The sequence below is a fragment of the Oenanthe melanoleuca genome, chromosome 4 (assembly GCF_029582105.1).
Source record: "Oenanthe melanoleuca isolate GR-GAL-2019-014 chromosome 4, OMel1.0, whole genome shotgun sequence".
Classification (NCBI taxonomy): Eukaryota; Metazoa; Chordata; class Aves; order Passeriformes; family Muscicapidae; genus Oenanthe; species Oenanthe melanoleuca.
The window spans coordinates 5,336,124-5,348,487 of NC_079337.1; the positions used below are offsets into that span (position 1 = coordinate 5,336,124).

The 12,364-nt window shown below is 52.7% G+C and overlaps 1 protein-coding gene across 1 annotated transcript in view; it reads left to right on the top strand.

The window, feature by feature from the left end:
• The first annotated feature begins 795 nt into the window (after window positions 1–795).
• The window catches only part of FAT4 (FAT atypical cadherin 4), a 120,241-nt gene continuing 108,672 nt past the window's right edge, over window positions 796–12,364 (top strand). Inside the window, exon 1 of the mRNA XM_056490015.1 lies at window positions 796–6,127. Coding sequence (XP_056345990.1) covers window positions 848–6,127 — 5,280 coding nt within the window. The 5' untranslated portion in view covers window positions 796–847. The remainder of the gene's footprint in view (window positions 6,128–12,364) is intronic.

The window sequence follows — 12,364 nt, forward strand, 5'->3', positions numbered from 1 at the left end:
GATTAGTGTTCACGACCCCTACTTGTACTTAAAGATGAACCCGTGCACAATTAAAACTGCCAGCGCTGGGAAAAGGAGCTTTTTCGGTTTTTCACAGGCTGTCGGGGATGGAGGACGGAGGGGTTCGGGTCGGGCTCGCCGGACCGGCGGCTCCCGGGGATGCTCGCGGTGCCGGGGCCGCGCCGGGCGGCGGCAGAGGGCGCTGCCGCCCGCGGGACCAGCGCCGCATCTTCCCGGGATAACGGGTCCCGCCGACCCCTCCGGAACTGCCTCCAAACTCCGCGGCGTCCATCCCCCGGTGCTCGGGGCAGCCGGACCCGCTCCGCCCCGCCCGGTTTCGCCTCGCTCCCCGCTCCGGGCGGGACAGTCCCCGCTCCCGGCTCGCCCCTGCCCGCCGCGCCGCCCGCCCGTCCCGCCGCCGCCGGGGCGGCCCCTCGGTGCGGGGCGGGCCCGGGGCGGGGCGGCGGCAGCGGCGGCCAATGGGCGGCCGTGGGGGGAGCCGGCCGGGGCGTCAAGAGGGCCGGGACCCATGAGCGCCGGGCAAAGTTGGGTCCGGGCGGGCGCGGATCGCGGAGCGGCTCGGCCATGCCGGCGGGGCGGCGGGCGGCGGCGGCAGCGGCGGCTGCTGAGCGGCGATGCGGCGCGGCGCCCCCGGCCGCCCCCCAGCCCCGGAGCGGCGGCGGGAGGAGCGGCTGAGGCAGAGCCGGAGCGTCCCGTGAGCGGGTGCCGGGTGCGCGGCCGTCCGCGTCCGCAGCACAGCAGCGTCCGCCGCGCCGGCGGAGGAGCGGGAGCGGGGCGAGCGGCGCTGCCGGGCCGCCCCCTCGGGGCGCTGCTCCCTCTGGTCGCCATGGGCCGGCCGCGGGTCGCCGCGGGCCGCGGGCCGCCGCTGCTGCTGTCGCTGCTGCTGCCGCTGCTGCCGCCGCTGGGGAGCGCCGCCGCCGAGCCGCGCCAGGTGTTCCGGGTGCTGGAGGAGCAGCCGGCCGGCACCTGGGTGGGCACCATCGCCACCCGGCCCGGCTTCACCTACCGCCTGAGCGAGCACCACGAGCTGTTCGCCATCAACGCCACCTCGGGCGCGCTGCACACCCGCGCCACCATCGACCGCGAGAGCCTGGCCAGCGACGTGGTGGACCTGGTGGTGCTGTCCAGCCAGCCCACCTACCCCAGCGAGGTGCGCGTCCTGGTGCTCGACCTCAACGACAACGCGCCCGTCTTCCCCGACCCCTCCATCGTGGTGACTTTCAAGGAGGACACGGGCAGCGGGCGCCAGCTCATCCTGGACACCGCCACGGACGCCGACAGCGGCACCAACGGCGTGGACCACGGCTCCTACCGGATCGTGGCCGGCAACGAGGAGGGCCGGTTCCGCCTCAACATCACCCTCAACCCCAGCGGGGAGGGAGCGTTCCTGCACCTGGTTTCCCGCGGAGGGCTGGACCGGGAGGCCACCCCCACCTACCAGCTGCTGGTGCAGGTGGAGGACAAGGGCGAGCCCCGCCGGCGAGGTTACCTCCAGGTGAACGTCACCGTGCAGGACATCAATGACAACCCGCCCGTCTTCAGCCGGGCGCTGTACCAGGCTCGGGTGCCCGAGGACGCGCCCGTCGGGGCCAGCGTTCTGCAGGTGGCCGCCGCCGATGCCGACGAGGGCACCAACGCCGACATCCGCTACCGCCTGGAGGGAGGCGACGGCAGCGGCGCTGGGGACGGGGCTGGCAGCCTGCCCTTCGAGGTGGACCCCGAGAGCGGGGTGATCCGCATCCGGGAGCGCCTGGACTACGAGGCGCGGCAGCAGTACTCGCTGACGGTGCAGGCCACGGACCGCGGCGTGCCGGCGCTGAGCGGCCGCGCCGAGGCTCTCATCCGCCTGCTCGACGTCAACGACAACGAGCCCCGCGTCAAGTTCCGCTACTTCCCCGCCACCTCCCGCTTCGCCTCCGTGGACGAGAACGCGGCCCCCGGCACGGTGGTGGCCCTGCTGACGGTGAGCGATGCCGACTCTCCCGCGGCCAACGGGAACATCTCCGTGTCCATCCTGGCGGGGAACGAGCAGCGGCACTTCGAGGTGCACAGCAGCAAGGTGCCCAACCTCAGCCTCATCAAGGTGGCGGCCGCGCTGGACCGGGAGCGCATCCCGGCTTACAACCTTACCGTGGCGGTGGCGGATAACTACGGGGCCCCGCCGCCGCCCCCAGGCTCTCCGCCTTCCGTCTTCTCCCCCGACGGGGCGGTGGCGGCTCCCGTCAGCCGCTCCTCGGTGGCCAGCCTGGTGATCTTCGTGAACGACATCAACGACCACCCGCCCGTGTTCGGGCAGGCGGTGTACGGGGTGAACATCAGCGAGGACGTGCCCCTGGGCAGCTACGTGCGGGGCCTGAGCGCCACGGACCGGGACTCGGGGCTCAACGCCAACCTCAAGTACAGCATCGTCTCGGGCAACGAGCTGGGCTGGTTCCGCATCAGCGAGCACAGCGGGCTGGTCACCACGGCTGTCCCCGAGGCTGGCCATGCCGCAGGCTCCCCCAGCTCCAGCGGGCTGGACCGGGAGACTGCTTCTCAGGTGGTGCTCAACATCAGCGCCCGCGACCAGGGCGTGCAGCCCAAGGTCTCCTACGCGCAGCTGGTGGTGACCGTCCTGGATGTCAATGACAACAAGCCTCGCTTCGGTCAGCCCGAGGGCTACCGCGTGTCCCTGGCGGAAAACTCGCCATCAGGGACCGAGCTGCTTGTTCTGAGCGCCACTGATGGGGACCTGGGGGACAACGGCACTGTCCGCTTCTCCCTGCAGGAGGCCGAGCCGGCGCTGGCAGCAGCTGGCCCCTCCTCTGTCGCCCCTCGCCTCGTGTTTCGCTTGGACCCGGTCTCGGGCAGGCTCAGCACCGTCTCGCAGCTGGACCGGGAGGAGCAGTCTCACTTCTCCTTGCAGGTCCTGGCCACTGATTTGGGCTCTCCTCCCCTCTCCTCGATGGCCCGAGTTAACGTGACCATCCTGGATGTGAATGACAATAGCCCTGTGTTTTACCCCGTCCAGTATTTTGCCCATATCCAAGAGAATGAGCCAGCCGGGACCTATGTGACCACCGTGTCTGCCACGGACCCCGATCTGGGACCCAATGGCACGGTCAAGTACAGCATCTCAGCTGGAGATACCTCCAGGTTTCAGGTCCATGGGCAGACAGGGGTCATCACTACAAAAATAGCCCTTGACAGGGAGGAGAAAACTGCCTACCAGTTGCAGGTCGTGGCCACTGACGGTGGCCATCTTCAGTCGCAGAACCAAGCCATTGTCACCATCACTGTCCTGGACACACAGGACAACCCCCCTGTTTTCAGCCAGGGCATGTACAGTTTTGTTGTCTTTGAAAACGTTGCCCTGGGTTACCACGTGGGTACAGTTTTTGCTTCCACCATGGACCTCAACACCAACATCAGTTACCTCATCACCACAGGTGACCAGAGGGGCGTGTTTGCCATCAACAGGGTGACAGGGCAGATCACCACAGCCAGCATTATTGACAGGGAGGAGCAAGCATTTTACCAGCTGAAGGTGGTTGCTAGGGGTGGGGCGATAACTGGCGATGCTGTGGTCAATATAACTGTCAAAGATTTAAATGACAACTCCCCACACTTCGTTCATGTAGTGGAAAGTGTAAATGTTGTTGAGAACTGGAAAGCTGGGCATACCATATTCCAGGCCAAAGCTCTTGATCCTGATGAAGGTGTTAATGGCATGGTCCTTTACAGCCTTAAGCAAAACCCAAAGGGCTTGTTCTCAATCAATGAACAAACTGGTGCTATAAGCCTAACGGGGCCACTTGACATAAATGCTGGGTCTTACCAGGTTGAAATCCTGGCCTCGGATATGGGGGTGCCTCAGTTGTCCTCCAACTTTATCCTGACTGTCTCTGTCCATGATGTGAACGATAACCCTCCTGTGTTTGACCAGCTTTCCTATGAAGTGACTATTTTGGAGTCAGAGCCCGTGAATTCCAGGTTCTTTAAGGTACAGGCTTCTGACAAAGACTCGGGAGTGAACGGCGAAATAGCTTACAGTATAATTGAAGGAAATGCTGGGGATGCCTTTGGCATATTCCCAGATGGTCAGCTGTATATAAAAAGTGAACTGGACCGTGAACTTCAGGAAAGATATGTTTTACTGGTTGTTGCCTCTGACAGAGCAGTAGAACCACTCAATGCTACTGTGAACGTTACTGTGATTCTGGAGGATGTAAATGATAACAGGCCCCTGTTCAACAGTACCAACTATGTGTTTTATTTTGAAGAGGAACAGAGGGGCGGGTCCTACGTGGGTAAAATAAATGCTGTAGATAAAGACTTTGGGCCGAATGGTGAGGTCAGGTATTCATTTGAGCATATGCAGCCTGATTTCGAGCTGAACACAGTAACTGGGGAAATCAGAAGCACTCACCAGTTTGACAGAGAAGCTCTCATGAGACAGAGGGGAGCTGCAGTATTTAGTCTTACGGTAATAGCAACAGATCAGGGGCTGCCAAAGCCTCTGAAGGATCAGGCAACCGTACAGATCTACATGAAGGACATCAATGATAACGCGCCAAAATTTTTGAAAGATCTTTACCAAGCTACTATATCAGAATTGGCAGCAAATCTGACACAGGTGCTGAGGGTTTCTGCCTCAGATGTTGATGAAGGGGTTAATGGGTTGATTCACTACTCTGTAATCAAGGGAAATGAGGAGAATCAGTTTGCAATAGACAGCAGCACAGGCCAAGTGACCTTGGTGGGCAGACTGGATCATGAGGCTACTGCCTCGTACTCCCTTGTCATCCAAGCAGTGGACTCTGGAGCCGTGTCCCTGAGCTCGACCTGCATGTTGAGCATTGATGTCTTGGACGAAAATGACAACAGCCCTTCCTTCCCTAAATCAACCTTGTTAGTGGATGTCTTGGAAAATATGCGGGTCGGCGAGCTTGTGTCCTCTGTCACTGCCACCGATTCTGATTCGGGTGACAACGCTGACCTCCACTACAGCATTACGGGGACAAACAATCACGGGACCTTCAGCATCAGTCCCAACACCGGGAGTATTTTTCTCGCCAAGAAACTGGACTTTGAGACGCAGTCCCTGTACAAGCTCAACATAACGGCGAAGGACCAAGGCAGGCCCCCGCGCTCCTCCACCATGTCGGTGGTCATACACGTGAGGGATTTCAATGACAACCCCCCTCACTTTCCTCCGGGAGACATCTTTAAGTCCATCGTTGAGAACGTTCCCGTGGGCACCTCGGTGCTTTCCGTGACGGCTCACGATCCGGACGCGGACATTAACGGGCAGCTGGCGTACGCCATCATCCAGCAGACACCGAGGGGGAACCACTTCCGCATCGACGAGGCCGGGGGCACCATATTTACCAACGCCGAGATCGATCGGGAGTTCGCCAACCTCTTCGAGCTGACGGTCAAGGCCACGGACCAGGCCGTCCCCGTGGAGTCCCGGCGCTTCGCCCTCAAGAACGTGACCGTGCTGGTGACGGATCAGAACGACAACGTGCCCGTGTTCGTGTCGCAGAACGCGCTGGCGGCCGACCCCTCGGTGCTGATCGGCTCCGTCCTGACCACCATCGTGGCCGCCGATCCCGACGAGGGTGCCAACGGGGAGGTGGAGTACGAGATCGTCAACGGAGACACCGAAACCTTCATCGTGGATCGCTACAGCGGCGACCTGAGGGTGGCCTCCGCCTTGGTGCCTTCCCAGCTCATCTACAACCTCATCGTTTCCGCCACCGACCTGGGCGCCGAGAGGAGGAGATCCACCACCGAGCTGACCATAATTCTGCAGGGGGCGGACGGGCCGGTGTTCAGCCAGCCCAAGTACGTCACCGTGCTGAAGGAGGGCGAGCCCGTCGGCACCGAGGTGATCTCCCTGGCGGCGGCGAGCCCGCGGGGCCCGGCGGCGCAGGTGGAGTATTACATCGTGGCGGTGCGCGGCGAGCGGCGCGGCCTGGGCCGCCTCTTCACCATCGGGCGCCGCTCGGGCCTGCTGCAGACCGCCGCCGTGCTGGACAGGGAGCGGGGCGCCCGCCTCTACCTGGTGGATGTCTACGCCATCGAGAAGTCGGCCCTTCTGCCCCGCACCCAGCGAGCAGAGGTACGGCGGTGTTCCCTCTTTGTTTGTCTTCTCGCTCCGCTGGCGCTCCAGGGCTGGGGCTGGCTGTTCTCTTGGGCTGGGGGTTGGCTCTGAACAGTCATGGAAGTTCTTGCCATCCCTGCCTAAGTCCTTCCCCACACACCTCCAGTTTAGGTTACCTCTCTCAGCTAGCTCGCTGATGAGTATGAAAATGGTTGTGTTTCTCTTCTTGGTGGTAACATTTTAGTTGGAAACTTCCCTTAGCACAAAGCCATTTGCCTTGACTGAAGGGTCTTTAAGGGTTTTCTGCCTGACTAGCTTGAAAAGCAAAGGGTGGAAACCAGGTTTGGAAAGTCACCTGTGAAGTCCAGGTGTTTTATTTGCTCTGTCTGCAGTCACAGAGCTGATCATTCGCACCGTTCCTCCTGTCTTCTGCAGTAATACTGAGAAGCCAGGTGTGAAAAGGAGTCTTGTGTTGGCTTTAAGCTGCAGCATCTCCTGGAGCTGCCTTCTGCACTTCAGCAGGAGCCTCTGACTTGCCATTCCCGGGAATTTGGGGCTGGCACTGCTGAGGGAGTCAGCCAGCAGAGGATGCTGGTAGAGTGTGGTGGTCCAACCATTTCCCTCTCTGGCTGAACATACTCCCTCAGTCCTGCACAGCCCTACAGATCCCCCAGCCATACTTCCTCCTGGGATTTCAGTCTTACTTTTGACACTGTGGTGGTTTGCAGGTTTGGGGTTTTTTTGCTTGATTTTAGCAAAAATGGTATTTCCAATCCTTATTTGGCAGCTGTGGATTTTTTTTCTCTTCATAGCTGCTTTTGTTGTTGCTTCAGCAGGTTAAGTTTGCTTTGATCTGTGTATGTGTGTAACCTTGCTCTCCTGTAGTGGCAGTGACAAATCCTCTCAGAAGTGATTGTCAGGGAATTTCAGCACTGTTCCATCTTGGATGTGATCCCATCCTGGTGTGCATGCAGTGTGCTTCTGATGGTCATGATTTGTCCAACAGCAGCATGTTGGAAAGTGACCTGTTTTAGTAGTGCTGCCGGTTTAAATAATGCATGCTACTTTTATGAGAATATCCATGTTGTGAAGCAATTTATAAAAGCTACACCTTTATAATTTTTTCCTTACTGTTATGCCACATTTTGTCTTGATGGACAGTTGTTTTGAGGGTCAGCCCTTGGTCACTGGGCATTTGGATCATGACCCTTCAGCTCTGAGTTTGAGCAAAGAGTTTCTTGATTGGGGAAGGACTCACAGGAGACCCAACCCTATGGCTGCAATATTCTTACATGGTGTAAAAGCATTTAACATGAGTGTTTGCTGAGCAGGGAATAGAGCAACCATTGAAACCTTGAACAACTTTTTCACCATTGAATGCAAACCACTTCTGAAATCACAAGCAAATGTTTTATTCTGTAAAGAACTTTGAGAGGCATAATTGGGAGTTAGACTTTCCTATTACTGGTTGTATCTTTATAGTCTCTAAAATGTGTCTTCTCCCAAATGTAATTAGCTTACTGTGCTTCTTTATAAATGTATTATAAATTATAATCAGCTTTCTACTTGCAAAAACATAACCATATGCAGTCTTCCTCTTAACTGATGGGATTTGTCTGGAAAGCTTGTGCTGTCCAACACAAGAACTGCTTCAGTGACATTCTGTGTGCAAGCTGACTGGGTGCTGAATAAGCAATGCAGCTTTTTTTTTCAACATATTTATACATATTTTTTTCTATTTGATTTTGCTTGTTGGTTTTGGTTTGGATTTTTTTTTTTTTTTTTTTGGTTGGGAGGAAACATTAATATTGTGTATTTTATTGTTTTATGAAGAGTGTGTTGGGTTTTGTCTCGGTATGGTTAAAGAAAAAGGGAAGAATGGTAATAGGATATTTTTAACAATGTCTACATGATTATTCTTCATTGTCTGCTGCACTCTCTGCCCTGATGGCAGAAATTACCTTAATTTGCATGTGGGGGAACCTCTGAGCATGGGGAACTGCCCAGTGCTAAAAGTGCTGTCTGAGATTGGCCAGCAGAGCCGGGAGGGTAAAGGAGTTAATAGCTCTTTTGTGTGACACAGGCTCCAGCAATGGGCTGGGGTGACAGATACCTGGTGTGAAATAGAGACATTTACAGCTTCCAAACAGAGACCCGGCTTTGTCTGGCCAGCAGGCAGTATAAAAGAAGAGCAGGCTTGCGTGAAACCACTCGAATTAATCCTTGTCCTTGGGAAGTGGTGTGTTTTTTTGTTCTTTTTTCCCCATAAATTCTGTCACTAATTTATTTTATTTATCTTTTAAAACAATATCAACTCTATGGAAAAGATCCACTTAGTGTCCTAGCTGAAGAAAAAAAGTATCTTTTCAATATTTCTCATCCATGCCTGGGTTTCTCCCTGTGGGATCAGACTAAAGAGCCACTGACTGCGCAGCTCCCAGGGCTGTGTGTAGGTGCTTTGTGAACAGTGTGCAAGGGCAGGACTGGGGGAATCCTTTGTGCTGAACCCAAAGCGACTGACGTGCCTTGAAACTGAAGGTTTCTGTTACTTTCAGTAAAGTAACAGCCAAAGTTTAGGAAACAGCCAGGTCTGTTTACAAATTGTGGCTTTTTTTAGCACTTGCTGTTACCTTGTGTATGTTTCTGTGTTTGTTGTTACTATAGGAGAGGAAAGTGGTGGTGGGGTGTGTATCAGGAAAGTGCAAGTGGTGAGGAAAAGCTTTCTTCAAATACCAAATATTTGAGATTTGTAGAGAAGATGCAAGTGCTTTTTCCAGTGTGTTTTACAGCTAGATGGTGTAATTTTGGATGGTAGTTGTTGGATCTGAAAGGCTGTTTTTTAATTTTATTTGGGATCTTTATCCCATTTGTAATCTACAGTGACAAACCAGATAATTTGACATTGTCTGAATGTGTTTTGTGATGAGTCTTAGCTTTTCCCCTGTTGTATTAATCATTAGGTTAGGACAATCTTCACTGTTGATCTCATGTAAAAAAGAATAATGTAGCTATCCTAAAGGGGTCTCTTCAGTTTGCCATTCTATACATTTTTAATGTTTCTGCTAGGAAAAACCCCTTAGCAATTGCTTAACTCTTTTCTCTTGGCTTTCCAGGATAAATTCTCTTTCAACCTTTTGGGCAGGGCTGAGGGTTTAAATATTTATTTTATATTTATATTTATGATTTTGTATTTAATATAGAATGACTGATTTCTCCTGGCATCACTTGCACACCCCATGGCTCCCCTCAGTCTTGGCTCCCCAAGCAAGGACCATGCTGCAGGATATTTTAGGTGGATGTATTTGTGTGTTGTACCCTGGTTTGTGTCTGGCAGCAATAATAGGAACCCAGGGACAATACCTCCTCTTCTGTGCTGTGTTACCAGGGATTAAGAGGAATTAGACAGGATCTCCAGTTTGCATGTTTAACCCTTCAGTGGGTGGCTTCCTTAGAGGGAGCTGTGGGCTTGCTGGGAACCAGTAGTCCCTATATATATATCATATATAGTGGTGTATGTATCATCTGTGCCAACTGAGAGAGGGTAACACCTTGGGAAGTGAATTCCTCTTTCAGTTCAGCATCTTTCAAATGCTTTAAATAGGTTCGTAGCTCCCAAGGAAGGGAGGGGAAGGGTGTAAATGAACAAAGTGTATGAACTTCCAGTGAGAGGTTTATTGATTTAAAAATGGAAATACTTGGAGAGGCAGATCAGTGGTCCTGTTAGTGCTTTTTACCTGGGAATTGTAATATCCTCTCAAAAGAGGGAGACAGGGAGAAATGACACTGGATTTTCTTCTGCACTTGTGCATTTGTAGCTTCATCCTGTGAGTACTTCATGATTGACACTGTTGGGAATCTTGGACTTTCCAGCTGGGGAAGGGTTTGTTCAGGCAAGATGTGGGGATTTCAGACAATGCTTAGTAAAGATCTGGAGGTTAATGAGGAAAGGCAGAATGAATGGCCTCCTGGAAAGACAATCATTTTGCCTTGACTCAGTAGGAAGTGCAGCCATGGCCATAAACCCAGGATTGCATGGTAAATAGGTGATGAGGAGCTTTTTGTGCCAGCCCAGGCTGTGTCCTGTGTCACTCCTGCATCCCTTGGGCTGGGCACTGCTTCAGGGATGTGCTGTCACTCATCAGCCATGCACAGAGGAAAAGGGGTGGCCTGGTGGGGCCAGACACTGAAGGTGACACTTGTCCAGCCAAGCTGGCTGATGGAAGGCTTTGCATTTAGTAAGGGAATTTGAAACTCAGTTCAGAGAAGCCTTATCTTGGCACGTCTGGTATTTACCAGCAAAAATAAGAACAATGGGGTTCTCCTTGTATTCATGCTATTTATAGATCAATTCATTCTTTAATGATACATGGCACATCAATTGTTGCCTGACAAAGGAAACTGCTTATGAAACGCTGGAGTAAACAATGCAAATCTGCTGCCTTGTCCCAGCTCCAAACACACGTTTTTTTTTCTTCCTAAAGCTGATATTGCTGATTCTGAGAAACGTGTAATTATTCAAGTTACTGCTGTCATTTGCACAATCTGAGAAAGGATCTCTAAGCTGTCCTTGAACTGGAGTGGGAGATGAATGTTCCTTATGTGGAAAACTATTCAAAACCAATTTGTGTGTTTTGGTTCAAAGTTGGCCCTTTTTTCATCCTCTCTAATTTCTTTAATGATTCCGCCTTGCTACGTGTTCTTAATATCTAGAATTTCTCATTTCTTTGCTATTTGAGCAGCCTTTGGGCATTTTTGCATGTGAGGTCACTTAGTAATTTTTATGTTAAAAATCACTAGACTTCTAAAAACAACATTCTTTATTATGGAAAATATTATTTTTCATGCGTCTCTAGTGCAAACACCAGAAATAATAGCCAAAAAAACAGGGCAAAATTTTCATGTGCTTATTTTTGCAAAGTGTTAAATTCTTCATACAAATCTCCAAATGGTTCTTGGGCCCTGTTGATGTTAGTGAGTGGGTCCTTATTCTGTGTAAAGTGATACCCCCAGGGCTGGGGGAGCGCAGGGTTCTTTCCATGTGTTAGGGGAAGCAGCCAGTGGCTGCTCATTTGCTCAGAAGTTGGTCACCAAAGCCTCCTTGCCCTCACCTGTATCTTTACTGGTGTGTTGGGGGTGCTGTCTGAGATCTGTGCTGCTGTCTTGTGCAGTTTCTCTGAGGCTGCACCCCAAAGGATGCTCATTCCCTTTCGACCGGCAGAAGTTTCCATGTTCTGAGTCTTTCCAAGTTTGAATTGCCACTTCCCCCCCTCCAGGAGCAAGGTGTCCATCTAATTTATATCAAAGCAAGTCCTTGGCATGACATAGCTCTGCTGGCACAGTTTGTTTTAACTGTGTCTAGACTAGCATTACTGCTAACTCAGTTTGGTTTCTTACTCTGTGCAAGACCTTGTGTGTAGACAAGCCCTAGCACACTCGAGCTCCAATGAAAAAAGGAATTTATGGTGACTGAGATTGAAGTGAAACAAAGAGTTATCCTCACACATTCCCAGTTTGGAAAAGTGATGCTAGATCAGAATGGTGCATCGGTGCCACACTGATTTGTTTCAGTGAATTTATAGCCTGACTCTGCTTTGCCAAGAATAATACCAGATATGTTAGAGAAACTGTGTCTTTGTTTCGCTGCAGCGTTTCTCTCTATTCTAATAAATCTTATTTTTAATTAGACCCTCAGTCTAGACTGTCAGGCAGGTTTGTTTTTACAGTGATCTATTTTTGTTTACTTCCTCACAGCGAAAACATTCCAAAAGGACAGTAGAACAGATGGAAACTGATAGCCATGATCATGCTGTAAAAATACATCGAGCTGTGTTAGTTAATGCAGAAGAATTTCAGGGGGCCTGCTATGAAGTGGTAATTTATGTGCCAACAGCTATGCAAAAAGTAAAGAAAACAAGAGTTTCCCTGAGCATTTCGTGTCCTGCAGCCATCACACATGCATGCTGATGGTAGGTAGGCTGTGGCTTGTGTTGGCACAGCCTTAATAAGGGACCTTGATCTTAAATAAGTGTGTAAGGGCTCTGCTGCAATTAATGCAGCCGTCCAGACCTGCAGACAGGAGGGCATTCAGCAGCTCTGAGGCTCAGACAGGTGGAAAGAACTTTTGGGGGCTCCTTTTGGAGGAGACCATCTTCTTGTGCTTCATCACGTTCTCACCCGCTACACTCTGTCCTCCCATGGCCAAGGCTGGGCTCCCAAGTTTGGGCAGTGGCCATGTGAGGGAATATGGCTGCTAAG